Source organism: Peromyscus eremicus, chromosome 10 (genome assembly GCF_949786415.1).
Source record: "Peromyscus eremicus chromosome 10, PerEre_H2_v1, whole genome shotgun sequence".
Classification (NCBI taxonomy): domain Eukaryota; kingdom Metazoa; phylum Chordata; class Mammalia; order Rodentia; family Cricetidae; genus Peromyscus; species Peromyscus eremicus.
In genome coordinates, this window is record NC_081426.1 from 434,036 (window position 1) to 450,102 (window position 16,067).

The following is a 16,067-nucleotide window of genomic DNA, read 5'->3' on the forward strand; positions in this document are numbered from 1 at the left end:
TGGTGGCTCATGCCTATAATCCCAGTACTCTGGAGACTGAAGCAAGGAGTTCAGTGTGAATTCAAGGCCAGGCTAGGGCTACATGAGCTTCAGGACAGCCTGAACTAAAAAAGCAAAATTGTTTTCAAAACATCAAAATCTGCCCAAAAGAAATATGTCAGTACAACCAGACCAAGCTAGTTAAATTTAACAAATGACTGAGTGTTACCTATAGATTTACAAGAAAATATTTATAAGAGAATAACAACTTATACATATGAATTTTTATATAGATATTCACACATATACACATGTATGTATGTATATGTATATGTGTGTGTGTGTGTGTGTGTATATATATATATTCAATGGAAGTCTACCTCAATTTTAAAATACAAGACTTGGTTCAATGGCTATTCTAATAAAGAGATGGCACTATCTAAGAGGTGGAACATAGGTAGATAAGCAAAGAAAACACACAGTGAACAAACCCAACACAGGGCTACTTTATAATAAACAGAAACTGTAGTTAACGAGCTTGCAACATGTATAATGGGGAAGGAAACACCACTTTAAATCAACATATCCCCAAGGGTACCCCCACAAAGCAGATAAATTCAAAGCATTATTTCCATCATAATATAGGACTTAACAAATCCTGATTATAGTGAATGACTTCAGAGTACTGAAGTGCCAGTTTCTCAGCTATGCTGTTCAACATAATTCAGTATCTAGGACAGCAAATCTCACGACCAAACCTACAGAATATAAACAAGGAATGATTCTTTTCCACTAATGTATTTTAAGAGTTGTTAACATTTTATAGCATAAAATGCTAATTTGCTTTTCTGAGATTTTCTAAAAGTTAGCTTTCTTTCTATAGAGTTTCAACCCATGGCAAAGCTTACAAATTTCAGCATTTTGTTAACTTTTTATGATCAGAAATAAATATGTATCAAAAATTCAAAGTCAGTAAAGAATAAGACCCCTTAACAATAAACAATAAACTTCAAGTCTCTACTGAAATTAGATCTCAGTACTAAATAGAGAAGTACAATGAAAAAGTGAAAGGAAGCTATCATCACCTTCTTGGCAGAGCACAGGGAAGGGTTTGTCATGGCTGGTGTATAGAACAGAAATCTCTTCACTGCTGATACAAATTTACTAGTTGTCTAAAGCAGAAATACAACTCTACTGGATTCATACTCACTACGCACAATACTAAGTGCTTCAGTCAGTGACACTACCTTGGTAAGATTAAAAACAATTTCTATAGTCAATTATTTGCCATAATTTTTACTGCATCAAAAAAGTACTATCAAAGGGATGCAGAGACAGAACCACCAATAAAGTACTTGCTGCACAAGGACCAGGCTATGAGTCCAGACCCCAGCACCCAAGTAAAATGCTGAATGTGGTGGCACAGTGCTGAGAAGGATAAGGAAGAACCTCAGGGGCTCACTGGCCAGCCATTCTAGACAAAGAGCAAGCCCAGGAACAGTGAGAAACCCTGTCTCAAAAACTAAGGTGGAGAACAATAAATGAAGACATCCAGTGACAACCTCTGGCTTCCTTCCACATATGTACCCCCTGACACAGACACATACATTGCATATACTACGCACACAAAAGCTTTTACTTAATAGTCTGGATGTCTAAATGTGGTCTGTTAGCTAACATTAAATAGGGGAAAAGAAAATCTACCTTGTGTAAGATTTTAAAACATTAAAGCTTAAAAATGGTCTATTATTTTTCTGCTTTTGAAACACAACATATAACTTCTGTGTCATTCAGATATATGGTACTTAATTATATTTAAACTTAAATTTTGCTACCCAGAATTCTCTTTTATATTCACTTATCTAAGAATCAACTTAAATTTTATCTTTCTACCTATCACAAATTAAACTCTAATTGGTTTGACATATTTTCAGCAAATGTATCTTAACAAGTATATATAGTCACATGTGGTAATACATGCCTATATACACAGGAAGTTGAGGAAGGAGGATCACCTCAAGTTTGAGGCCAGCCTGGGTTACATAAACAAACAAATAAATAAAAAGCAATAGCAGCAAAATCTATAATTTAAGTTCCACGTATTATTTGTCTTGAGAACGAAACACAATTCTGAAAAACAATTCCAACATAACACACTATAAGCAGTTCTACGTATGTAATAATAATGAAGTAAAATCAGCTCCACTGTTCCTAGACCAGGCCACCCAATTTATAACAAAACATCTTGGACACTAGGTCACTACGACATTATCTGTACCACTAGATGGCACTCTTCCTAGGCAGACCTAGAACAGTAACAATAATCACTGGTGGAAAACAGAGGATGCTAGAAACGGGAAGAAATGACAAAAAAATAAAAGCAAAATATATAACACAAGTCAAGTATGTACAAAGACTGGGTCAATTGTCATGAAATAGGCACAAACAATATTATACACAAGTCTCCTAGTGTGTATGTAAAACAACACCTTGCCTTCCCAAGAACCCCCGCCCCCCGAATAAAATAAATAAAAAGATTTGAAATCAAGCCACTAGCAGGCTTTCCCCGCTTAATGTACAAATGTTTCACAAGAGACTGTTGGCCATTTCTGTGTACCCAGCTCTCTGTATCAATAACAGCTGAAAATAACACAACTGAAATGCTTCTGTAAGCTACCATGTGAACAGAGGGATGTTAAAAGAAATTTTACACATTGGAGATCTAAACATAACTGTGAGAATAGATTTTCATGTCTGACACACAAAGCTTTAAAAAAAAAAAATCAATGAAAACAATCAGAAGGCGAAATAAGGAGAAAACAGGGTTACTCACCGTGGAGTAGTAACTGTTTCCTGTTCTGTGTGCAGCTTCCCCAGCAGTGCTGGGTAGTTTCCTGGAGGTGCCAAGAGAGGTTAGCTAGCCCTGCCCCTCATTGTATACACAACACATCCTTTCATACATCAATGAAATGGTCTCAAGCTTAGACGGTAAGAATTTTTTTGAGTGGACAGTTAGTAAAAAAAAAGCTGAGATCTCAAAGAATGATTTGACTGTGATGTAACAGATCAGAGAAAGGGGAACGAAGTAAAAAAGTATTCTGAGATGAAAATGGTGACTCCTCTACCTTGAGTAACCCTGTTTTTTTAGATGTTGGTTTCTGCATCCTCTAATAGCTGGGTAGACCTAAAAGATCATAACAGAAAGTGGACTGAAAAAGGAGAAAACTGAGGATTTCAGGATGCCCAAAGTTCCTACGTAACAATGGAAAGACATAATCCCGTTTTCACTATACAGGTAGAGCTGTTTGCATTAACTATCACAGAAGTAGTGCCTCTCTTAATGTCCCAGGAACAAAACAAGGAGAGATTCCACTCTAAGATTTTTTCAGTAATGCATGGCAATGAGCATAACTGCTAAAACTTCAAACTGTTTTAAGCTGTATTAAAGTGACAGGTTTTAAGGACCTTTTATCATATCTAAATTTTGACACTTGAAGGTTTATGGTCATTACAGGTATTGAGTGACCTACATTGGTGCATAATTTACTTTGATACTTTGGATTTAGCTTTTTGTATTTGTCTGTCACTCATTGAATAGCATAGGGGAAAAAAGTTTTTCATTTAGTAGCCATTTCCAATAGTGAAATTAAGATCATCACAAAAACTCCATTAGAAACATAGCTACATAGAAGTAAAGTAAGTTTATGGTCTTTCATTACAGTTTCCCAAAGGACAAATACTATATATTGCCAACAAATACAGAAAGCAAACCCGATTCTAAGTAATCTGACTCCGAGTGTAACACGAGTGTTAGAGAATATGAAACATTTTATATAAGCAAGACTTGGAAGAAAAATTGAAGTACAAATTGAAAATAATGCTTGAGTTGCTAATAGTTCCCAAAATTGATCTGGTGTTTAGAACAGGAATGTCTCACAATTTTATAAGTAAACTTAATTTAGCAAAGTTAACAAGAGGTATCACAGACATCTGATGCGTTCATTACACTAATCCACTCTCTCCCTATACCTGGGCTTCCCTCCATTCCCTACAGGCTAAGACTCTACCTCAGTTCTCCTCTCTTGGCATTAGTCTACTAACAATCTCTGAGAATTACACTCTGGTCACTCTTCACACTTAGTGTGTCACAGGATGTAGGCACTTTTTTTTCCCCCCAACTCAATTTAGATTTGGAAGATTTAACAACTATTTTACTTATAGGAAAATAAGCATTTAAAAAATTTTAAAGGCTATTTTATTAGTTTCAGATTCATTCACCTTCTGCAATGAAAGTGAAAATGGTACACACAGGAAATAAAAGCACAAAGTTGTTCTTCACAATTTAGATACAGACAATACAAGTTATCACTGGAAAGATCCTGTTAAGAATGACTTAAAAGCCAACAGAAAGTGTGTGTGTGTGTGTGTGTGTGTGTGTGTGTGTGTGTGTGTGTGTGTGTGTTTAATTCCCACTCGGTAGATAAGAGCACTGGATGCTTTCCCAGAGGATGTGGGTTTGATTCCCAGCACCCACACATGATGGCTCAAAGCTGTCTGTAACTCCAGTTCCATGAAGATCCAAAGCCCACACATATAAAATAATAAAGTAATAAATTTAATTTTTGCTAGGCAATTGAAATCAAAGAGATGATCGCTTGTTTCCAACTCTAAATAATATAGTTATTATTCTGCATAGATACAGACCCTGTGTTTTAAAATGTAATTGTTCAATGACTTTAAAAACACATTTATATTCAATGTGTTTTATATGATTTCATTATATTTTATATTAAATTTTTACTCCAAAAGTGAAGGTTTCTGCTTCCACCTACCCCCATTTTTCTTTTTCTGAGACAAAGTCTCACTATGGCCAGCCTCAAATTTTCCAACCTCCTACCTCAGCCTCCAGAGTGCTACAATTAAAGACATGAGCTGCCATGCGTGGCTAAATGTGAAAAATCTGAAGCATAAAACTTTTCAGTCTAACATATTTCTGACGGAAACCCCATGAGTAGAAATCAATGTCAATGTTAGAACTTAAATAGTGCTGTTATCAAATTATATGATATTTATTAATGTACTCATTTTATTAGCAAAAGGCATGTCATTATATAAAAATCAAATTGGCAGTCTAATAAACAAGTATAGGAATTTTTCTTGAGGGAGAAAGGTTCAAACAAAATCTTGCTATGCAGCCAAGGCTGACCTCAAACTTGCAATTCTCCTACTTCAGCCTCTCGGGTACATATGTAATTACACATGTGAGCCACTGAATCTGGGTTATAAGGAACTTTTGTCATAATAAAAGTCTACTTCAAAGGAGAAAACTTAGCCAGGCTTGGTGGCTCACACCTGCAATCCCAATACTCTGAAAGCTTAAGGCAGAAGCATTGGTGTGAGTTTCAGGCTTAGCCAGGGCTACAGAGTGAGACCTCAATCTCAAACAAAAAAACCAACCAACCAAACAAACAAACAGAAAATCCCAGAAAGAAAGATGAAGACTTGCCTCAATTTGTTATGATAGTATACATGGCAGAGATACATGCCGAGATGAACTGCAAGGCACACCACATGAGCCTCCTCAACTGGCCATTTACCACTCCCAACCATCATAAGACACATATTTGAGCTCTTAAGACAAATTACTGCATTAAATGGTCACAAGTCTCCCTGTTAACACTTTCTATAGAGCTTTATTGACACCCAATTTGGTAAGCACGACATAGCATTATGTGTGCTATACAAGAATGTTTTTACAATATGGTACAGGGTTAAGATCACTGAAGAGAAAAGGCTCAAAGGGCTCTCATTTTAAAATATATTTGAAAATCAATCTTTCTTAACAAAAATGAATATTAGTAAAACTGTTCTTGTATCTGACTATAAAATAGATGGGTGATATCTAATTTTTTTTAAAAGACTCAGCAAGTCCTTAAATTTAAAACAGATTTTCTGAGCTAACACGACACTACTATTTTTAAACTTAACACTCTAAAGTTGAGTGATAAGAAATGTTTTTAAGGTGAAATAACAGGTAATTAAGTTTTGGAAAATGTAACTCCAAATGACTATATAAAATATGGCCATGTCCTGTTTAAACTACTCTTACTTCAAAGCCTTTCATGGTTCAATTAAAAAAAAAAAAATCAGCAAATAATTTCTCCTCCCATTTTTAAGCTATCTGCTCATTCCTATGTGGTCTTCATCAGCTTCCTCAGCAGTGAGACAGATGCTGGAGATTCAAAACACTGAGCTAACATCCAGCTGACCCTTCTGCCAAGCTCATGCATGGTGTCATGTCATGGTACCTCCACTTAGGGTTGCCCAGGTGGCAGTGCCAGTAAAGGGTTAATCATTCTACATGATGTACCAAAGAAGAACATTGAAGAAGCTGTTAGTAAAGACACTCATCTATAGGATCCTAAGTTAATGATGACTGACGGCAAAATAGAGTTTGTTTTTGTTTGCTTGCTTTTTTAAAAAGAAGAGTATTAATCCTAAATTATTACCTATTGTTTTTAAATGTATTAACATCTAAAGATATTCTATCTTGCTACCAATGAAAATCTGTATAAGCCTTTAAGAATTTCACAAACAGAAATTATGACTTAGGTATTTTTGCCCTAACAGCTACAAATATGAAAGATTAAACAATTCAGAAATAACATCAAGAGCAAAAGCAGTAGCCCATGAAGTAGGTAAACTTAAAATATGGCAAATGGCAAAAGAGCAAAACAGATAGGTTTGTTTTTTACTTACAAGTTGGTAACTGGCTCTCCTTTCAATGGAGGTAGGAGGTTCCCTGAGCCAATCAAGCAGTTGTGGACTATAGTCAGACTCTGTAGAATATCATCTCTATACAACACAAAAGATTGTCATATTTTAGAAGATTCCTAATTCATTTTTAACAAGACTTCTAGAATCTAGGGAGAAGAACAAAAACTATCTAATGGTCATGGACACAACAAATATCAGTTCATCACTTAGTGGTACAACATAAACGTATTTATTGCTAATATTAGGTCTTCTTACACTTAAACAGGTTTTAAATAATTAGTCACAATTAATAACTAACTGTACTCTGAGATGCAAATTTTAATTTAATTAACTAAGTACTAAGATAAATACCACTAACAAGAAACAATGGCAAAAATGTCTACCTTACTTCAAATTTTAAACATGGAATTGGAAAAAAAGGAAAGAGGAAAAAACAAAAATCAAGCTACACATTTGCTTCCAAAAAGGAGTTTAGCACATTTGACACACACTAAATTTTTTGCTATTATTTTAGGAATCTTCAAAACTTCAAACTATAAAAGCCTAATGGATTAAAAAATAACTATTTATTGTTAAATTCCTATGGAAAAGAAAGAAAATCTCAGTTAAGTAACCTCAATGTCAAGAATGAGAGCTACTAAAAAGAATCAATGTTCAGTAGAGGAATATGGCCTTTCCTTTGAAAGGGGTACACCTTACCTACACTTTTCAAAACAAGCAAGTGAAATTGCTAAGTACAAGTGTTTCTGCCAAAAATTGGGAGGGGAAGATGGAAATTAGTTTTCCTCTTTAAAATAGTTAAGTGGGCTTAGTGTGGTGGTGCATTCCTTTACTCCCAGCACTTGGGAGGCAGAGACAAGTGGATCTCTTGAGTTCCAGCATGGTCTACATAGTGACATCCTGTCTCAAAATAAAACAAGAAATGAAAAAGAATTTACAAACAAACAATACCAAAAACCTGAGATGGCTAGCATAATGTCCTGGTTTTGATCCCCAGCAATGTATAACCTGGGCATGGTGGGACATTATTATAAGCCCAGCACTTGCAAAGTGGAGGCAGGAGGATCAGAGATTCAAAGTCATCTTTGGCCAGCCTTGACTATAAGAGGCCCTCTCTCAAATATCAAAAATAAATCTTATAAAACTAAAAACCAAAAACCCCAATTTCAATGTTGATGAATTTTGTTATAGTGTTCAATGTTTTTCTCAGTGCATTTAAAGCATATTTTCAAAACAAACACTGAATATGTTATGTATCACACAGCTGGAAAGATGGCTCAAAGTAATTATTTCTCTTGTAGAGGACCTGGGTTCAGTTCCTAGCACCCACATTGTGGCTCACAACTATCAACTCCAGTTCCAGAGCTCTGAACCAAAGCCTTGTGACTTCTGTGGTTACCAGGCATGCACATGCAGGCAAAAGTTTCATTCACATAAAATAAAATAAATCTTTAAAAAAGATTTAAAAGAAAAAAAGCAAGCATATGCATCAGATATAGAGGTTGGGGAAAGTACCTAAGTTTGAAAGGTAATATTGAAGAAAACTAACCTAGACATTTCAAGTTCTCCATCCCCACAACACTGGAGTTTGATGAGCTCAGGCTGAAGAAAGGAGTCTAACAAATAGAAGGCGAAAGAGACTTCCTCTGAAGAAGGAACATGCCACTGGATCCCTAAATTCCACAAATCTCCAGGTTTACCCCAGTCCTAGAAAAGAAAAGATTTTCATTAAGTTGTAAAGTTGGAGAAAAACATATACATACAATATTTCTAAAGTTTAAGAGACCCATGAAAATATCATTACTCCTTTACTGTTACTCCTGAAAAATGTCTCCCTAAAAGCCATCTAATATGCATTTCCTGCAGGAAAGAAAACAAGTTCATACAAAGTTAGCTAGTTTAGGAATGAAATTATGTGGTTAGATACGGCCCAGCCACTGAAAAAAAGGCAGAAAACTATGCAGGCCTGGTGGTGCACAGCAGCTATCTATCACAGCACAGGATCACAACTTCAAGGCCAGCCTAGGTTATGTAGTAAGAAAAAAGGATAGAGTTTTAGCTCCATGATAAGTTAAAATGCACAAGTCTATTACATTCTAACAGCAGGGTTTTTTGTTTTGTTTTGATTTATTTACTTATTCATTCATTCATTTGTGTGTGTATGTATGTATGTATGTATGCACGCACGCATGCAGTGTTCTGCCTGCATGTATGCCTGCACGCCAGAACAGGGTATCAGATCTCATTATAGATGGTTGTGAGACCCCTGGTGTGGTTGATGGGAAGTAAACTCAGGACCTCTGGAAGAACAGCCAGTGCTCTTAAACTCTGAGCCTTCCAATAACAGTTATAAGCAATGTACTTTAATATACAGAACTGGAACATTGCATGCTCTCTCAGAGCAAAGAAGTTTGATTCCAGCACCACTGTGGTGGCTCACAACTCTCTGCAGCTCCAGTTCCGGGGATCTGATGGCCTCTTCTAGCATTTGCAGACAGCAGACACACTCATGGTTCACAGACAAAATACCCACACTCGATAAATAAATAAAACTTCTTTAAAAGACCTGACACTTTTATACATGGCAAGAAAAAAACATTATCTCTGAGTTACTTAGAAAAAGAACCCAACATACTTATTGTTTAATCCTAAATGATTGAAAATGCTTGCCTTGATAGGGAAGTATTCAGAAGGTGGCTTGTTAAAGCCGCCTGGCACACTGCAGTACTCTGTGGGATAGATTAGTGTGGTAGAACGAAGGAGATGGTGCAGAAGGTTGCAAGACAGTATGTATCCCTGCTTACAGGTCAGGTGGAGGGTTCGCTGCAGAATCTTCACAAGTTGCTCCCTATATAGAAGCAACTTCTTCCCATCCACCCGCGTAATCTGAAAAGACAGAAAAATATTTGAAGGCAGCTAGGCTGTGTGGCACACACCTTTAATCCCAGCATGCCGGAAGCACAGGCAGGTAGATCTCTGAGTTCCAGGCCAGCCTGGTCTACAGGACAAATTCCAGAATGGCCAGGGCTATGCAGAGAAACCCTGTCTCAATCAAGTCTAGCATCAATAATCAATTCAAGGTTCATTATTTGACATTATAGTAGCTTAAAAAGCAATGTCTCAAGCTACACAGAGAAACCCTGTCTCGAAAAACCAAAAAAAAAAAAAAAAAAAAAGCAATGTTTCTATAAAAAATTTGAATCATTTAAAAAATGTCATTCTTAACTATACTTTAGCCCGGAGGCACAGGCTCCACCAGCACCCATTGGAGGAAGAAGTGAGTTAGTGATCTCCCAGCTGGCAACATCCTAGGCCCCTAGGCACATCTCGTGCCCCCACCCACCCACCACAGCCCCACCAACCAGTCAGCAAGGTAGGACTCCTGGTGGTAGAGCACTCTACCACCCTCACCACCTATTGGACCCTGTAACCTTCAAGTCCCACTCCACCCCACAAACACATGGAACCCCCACTCCTCAGTCAACCATCCCCTGAGGCATTAGTGGCCCCCAGAGGCACAGACACCACCTTCACCAATTGGAGAAGGAGTAGCTCCTGACTGGAGGAAGAATCAACCTATAATTACCTCAAACCCAGATGAGTAGAGGACAGTGTAAGAATACATTCAACAGCATAAAGAGCAATATGGCATCCACAACCTAGTGATTCTACAAAAGCAAGACCTGAACATCCCAAGGAAAATGAGGCTGAAGAAAACAGCCTTAAAAATAACTTTATGAAGATAGAGGCCTTTAAAGAGGAAATGAAAAATTCCCTTAAAGAAATCAAGGAAAAGACACACAAAAATTGGAAGATATCAATAAATTCCTTAAAAAGTACCCAGAGAGCCAAGAAAAAGCAATGAAACAGGTGAAAGAAACAGTTCAAGACTTGAAAATTGAAATAGAGGTAATAAAGAAAAAACAAACCAAGGAAATTCTAGAAATAAAAGGTCTGGATAAATGAACAGGAACTATAGTTGCAAGCATAACCAATAGAATGCAAGAGATGAAAGAGAATCTCAGGTGTTGAAGATACAATAGAGGAAATAGATTCATCAGTAAAGAAAATGTTAAATCCAACAAAGTCTTTTTTTTTTTTTTTTTTTGGTTTTTCAAGACAGGGTTTCTCTGTGTAGCTTTGCGCCTTTCCTGGAACTCACTCCAGGCTGGCCTTGAACTCACAGAGATCCACCTGCCTCTGCCTTCCGAGTGCTGGGATTAAAGGCGTGCGCCACCACCGCCCGGCTAAATCCAACAAAGTCTTAACACAAAACATCCAGGAAATCTGGGACACCATGGAAAGACTCAACCTAAGAATAATAGGCATAGAAGAAGGAGAAGAATACCATCTCAAAGGCACAGAAAAATATATTCAACAAAATCATAGAAGAAAACTTTCCCAACCTAAAGAAGGACATGCCTATGAAGACAAAAGAAACTTACAGAACATGAAATAGACTGGACCAAAAAAAAAAAAGAAAGAAAAAGAAAAAGAAAGAAAAAAGTCCCTTTGCCACATCATAATCAAAAGAAAGAATATTAAGAGCTGCAAAGGAAAAAGGCCAAGTAATTTATAAAGGCAGACCTATCAGAATAACAGAGGACTTCTCAATGGAGACTCTGAAAGCCAGAAGGTCCTGGACACATGTTTTACAGACACTAAGGGACCATGGTTGCCAACCCAGACTACTATACCCAACAAAACTTTCAATCAGTGAAAAAAATCACCATAGATTGAGAAAACAAGATATTCCATGACAAAAACCAGGTTTAAACAATAACTACCCACAAATCCAGACCTACAGAAAGTACTAGAAGAAAAAATTCAACCCAAGGAAGTTAGCGGCACCCACAAAGATACAGGCAATAGATAACCTCACACCAGCAAATCCCAAAGAAAGGAAACACACACACACTACCACCAACAACAACAAAATTGAAAAGTAACAAGAATTAAAAATCACTGGTCATAATATCCCTTAATATCAGTAGATTCAATCAGTCTATAAAAAGATACAGGCTAACAGAATGGATACAAAACAGGATCTATTCTTCTGCTGTATACAAGAAACTTCATACCTTAACTTCAAAGACAGACATTACCTCAGAGTAAAGGTTGGGAAAAGATTTTCCACTCAAATGAACCTAAGAAACAAAATGGTGTGGCTATCCTAATATCTAACTTCAAACTAAAATTAATCAAGAGTCAAAGAAGGATATTTCATATTCATCACAAGAAAAATCCATCAAGATGAAGTCTCAATTCTGAACATTTATGCCCCAAATACAAGGGCACCTGCACTTGTAAAAGACACATCACTAAAGCTTAAATCACACATCAAACCCCACACACTAATAGTGGGAGACTTGAACACCCCATTCTTTCTAATGGACATATCTGCCAGACAGAAACTTCATAGAGAAATAAGAGAAGTAACAGATGTTATGATTCAAATGGGCTTAACAGGCATCTATAGAACATTCCACCCGAACATAAGAGAATATACCTTCTTCTCAGCACCTCAAGGAACCTTCTCTAAAATTCACCACATACTCGGTCACAAAGCAAACATCAATAGATAGAAAAAAAACTGGAATAACCCCCTATATCTTATCAGATCACCATGGCTTAAAGTTAGGAAGCAACAACAACACAAACTTCAGAAAGCCTACAAACTCATGGAAACTGAATAACGCTCAACCGAATCATCACTGGTTCAAGAAATAAAGAAATTATAGACTTTCTAGAATTCAATGAAAATGAATGCACAACATACCCAAACTTATAGAACACTATGAAAGCAGTGCTAAGAGGAAAGTTCACAGCACTAAATGCCTAAAGAATTTGGATAAATTTCACACTAGCAACTGAACAGCACACCTGAAAGCTCTAGAACACAAAGAAGCAAACTTACCCAGGAGGAATAGACACCAGGAAATACTCAAATTGAGGGCTGAAATCAATAAAATAGAAACAAAGAGAACAATACAAAGAATCAATGAAACAAAGAATGGGTTCTTTGAGAAAATCAACAAGATAGACAAGCCCTTATCCAAACTAACCAAAAGGCAGAGAGAATATCCAAATTAACAAAATCAGAAATGAAAAGGGAAATATAACAGATGAGGAAATCCAGAGAATCTTTAGGTCATACTTCAAATACCTGTACTCCACAAAAATGGAAAATCTAAAAGAAATGGACAATTTTCTGGATAGGTACCACATACCAAAATTAAATCAAGACCAGATAAACAATTTCAATAGACTTATAACCCCTAGGGAAATAGAAGCAGTCATTAAAAGGCTCCCAAACAAAAAGAGTCCAGGACCAGATGGTTTCAGTGCAGAATTCTACCAGATTTTCAAAGAAGAGCTAATACCAATACTCTTCAATTGTTCCACACAATAGAAACAGAAGGAACATTGCCAAATTTTTTTTATGAGGCTACAGTTACCCAGATAACCAAGCCACACAAAGATGCCACAAAGAAAGAAAATTACAGATCAATCTCCATCATGAGCACTGATGTAAAAATACTCAATAAAATACTGGCAAACCGAATCTAAGAACACATCAGAAAAATCACCCACCATGATCAAGTAGGCTTCATCCCAGAGATGTAGGGATAGTTCAACATACAAAAATCTGTCAATGTAACCCACCATATAAACAAACAAAGGAAAAAAAAACACATGATCAGTCTTAAACAAAATCCAACACCCCTTCATGATAAAGGTCTTGGAGAGATCAGGGATACAAGGAACATATCTAAACATAATAAAGGAAACATACAGCAAGTCGACAGCCAACATAAAACCACTAAAATCAGAAACAAGACAAGGCTGTCCACTCTCTCCGTTGTTATTCAACATAGTACTCGAAGTTCTAGCTGGAGCAATAAGACAACAAAAGATCAAGGGGATACAAATTGGAAAGGAAAAAGTCAAACTTTCCCTATTTGCAGATGATATGATAGTATACATAAGTGACCCCAAAAATTCTACCAGGGAACTCCTACAGCTGATAAACTCCTTCAGTAATGTGGCAGGATACAAGATTAACTCAAAGAAATCATTAGTCCTACTATATAGAAACGATAAACTGTCTAAGGAAAAAATATGAGAAACATCACCCTTGACAATAGCCACAAATAATATAAAATACCTTGGAGTAACTCTAACCAAACATGTGAAAGACCTGTATGATAAGAACTTTAAGTCTTTGAACAAAGAAATTGAAGAAGCATCCATATAGTAAAAACGGCAACCTTACCAAAAGCAATCTACAGAGTCAATGCAATCCTTATCAAAATGCCAACACAATTCTTCACAGACCTTGAAAGAACATATACTCAACTTCATGGAAAAACAAAAAACCTGAGGATAGCAAAAACAATCCTGTACATAAATGAACTTCTGGATGGAGGCATCACCATCCCTGACTTAAAGCTCTACTCTAGAGCTACAGTAATAAAAACACCTTGGTATTGGGATAAAAACAGACACGTGGATCAATGTAATTGAAATGAAGACCCTGACATTGACCCACACATCTATGAATACCTGATTTTTTGGCAAATAAGTCAAAATTTACAATGGCAAAAAGAAAGCCTCTTCAACAAATAGTGCTGGAATAACTGGATGTTGACATGTAGAAGAACGCAAATAGCTGACTGGTGGTGGCACATCCCTTTAATCCCAGAATTCAGGAGGCAGAGGCAGGTGGATCTCTATGAGTTCAAGGCCAACCTAGTCTACAGAGCAAGTTAGAGGACAGCCAGGACTGTTACAGAGAAACCTTGTCTGGAAAAAAAAAAACAAAAAACAAAATGCAAATAGATCCATATCTATCGCCACGCACAGAGAAACCTTGTCTTGAAAAACAAAAACAAACACACAAACAAAAATCCACAAAAATAAAATATAAGTAAAAATTCCAAATACGATAAGCTCCTAATAGGTTATTCATCTTTTAACAGAAAAGTGGACTAAGACATTTCCATCTAATTTGACAATGACAGACTCTGAAATATCCCATCTTTCTAAAACTGTATCAAGAAACTCCCAGAAACTAGGCCTGCTACTACATGCCTGTAATACCAGCACTCAAGAGGCCAACAAAGAAAAATTACCAAGAGTTCCAGGCTGGTGTAGGAAATATAACGAGACCTAGTCTCATCAAAGTAACAACAATAAATAATAATAAATCCCCAAATGTCTGACTTCTCATATGATTTAACATCAATCCAACAACAACAACAACAAATGACTAAACTTTAGAAGCAAGCAAAGACTTTCTTCCAGATGCTTACAATACCTCAGACAGAAGCTGAAGGTTCCACAGCAACTCCTTGTCTAGCTCTTCTTCATTCAGTACATCATCATCTAAAAATGACAAGATAGCACCAGAAAAGAATCACATGAGCACACTGGATATATTATGTTAAAATATTTCTACTTTATATTCCTAGTAGTTCAGAAAATCTTTCAGAGAGACTTAAGTCTTCACAAAAGTGAAGTCACTACCAAAGGAAATGGAATCAACTTTTAAGAAAATCACTGGGAAGTGGCAGTGCACGCCTTTAATTCCAGCACTCAGGAAGGTAGAGGCAGGTGGATCTCTTGAGTTCGAGGCTAGCCTGGTCTATAGAACCAGTTACAGGATAGTCAGGGCTGTGCAGAAAACCCTGTCTCAAAAAACAAAGGGAGGAAAACAAAAAAAGAAATCAAAAATGACGATCAACAAACTAACCAAGATTTTTGCTGACTGACACCTCACAAAAAGGCTGACATTTTCAAAGTAGCTCCTGATAGCTGTTTCATAAAAACATTAATGTATTATGCCATGACTTCAAAGCAACTTACTAACCTTGATGACACATTGTGTGTGTGTAGGTGTGGAAGGGAGACATAGGGGTATATACCATTAATCCTAGCACTCGGGAGGCAGAGGCAGATGGCTCTGAGTTCCAGGACAGCCAGGGCTGCATAGAGAGACACTCTCTCAACAAATAAGCAAACAAATAAATACTACACAAAGAATGTGTTGATATTAACTGAGTTCTAGGAGTGAAGAAAGACTTTATCTAAAATTACACAGACAAAATAATGAGGTTTTCTTTTTCTGACTTACTCATTGTAAGCTGAGTTATAACACCATAGCAGTGGGGAACAAACAGCTTCAAGGACTCTTCTGGGCAGCACTGAAAATGTTTATATAAATAAGATGTCATTTTTTTGGGGAGGGGGGTAAAGTAAATACTTAACAGTCACAAAAGATGAAGTAGCACTATTTTCACTGGCAAGAG

The 16,067-nt window shown here is 36.7% G+C and overlaps 1 protein-coding gene across 2 annotated transcripts in view; it reads right to left on the bottom strand.

The window, feature by feature from the left end:
* Nucleotides 1-16,067, bottom strand: part of Psme4 (proteasome activator subunit 4) — a 128,573-nt gene that overhangs the window by 49,276 nt on the left and 63,230 nt on the right. For both annotated transcript variants that reach the window (XM_059275126.1, XM_059275124.1), the window contains 5 exons: nucleotides 15,893-15,962; nucleotides 15,077-15,144; nucleotides 9,427-9,642; nucleotides 8,306-8,463; nucleotides 6,739-6,834 (listed from right to left, as the gene is read on the bottom strand). In XM_059275126.1, the coding sequence (XP_059131109.1) occupies nucleotides 6,739-6,834; nucleotides 8,306-8,463; nucleotides 9,427-9,642; nucleotides 15,077-15,144; nucleotides 15,893-15,962 (608 nt within the window). The remainder of the gene's footprint in view (nucleotides 1-6,738; nucleotides 6,835-8,305; nucleotides 8,464-9,426; nucleotides 9,643-15,076; nucleotides 15,145-15,892; nucleotides 15,963-16,067) is intronic.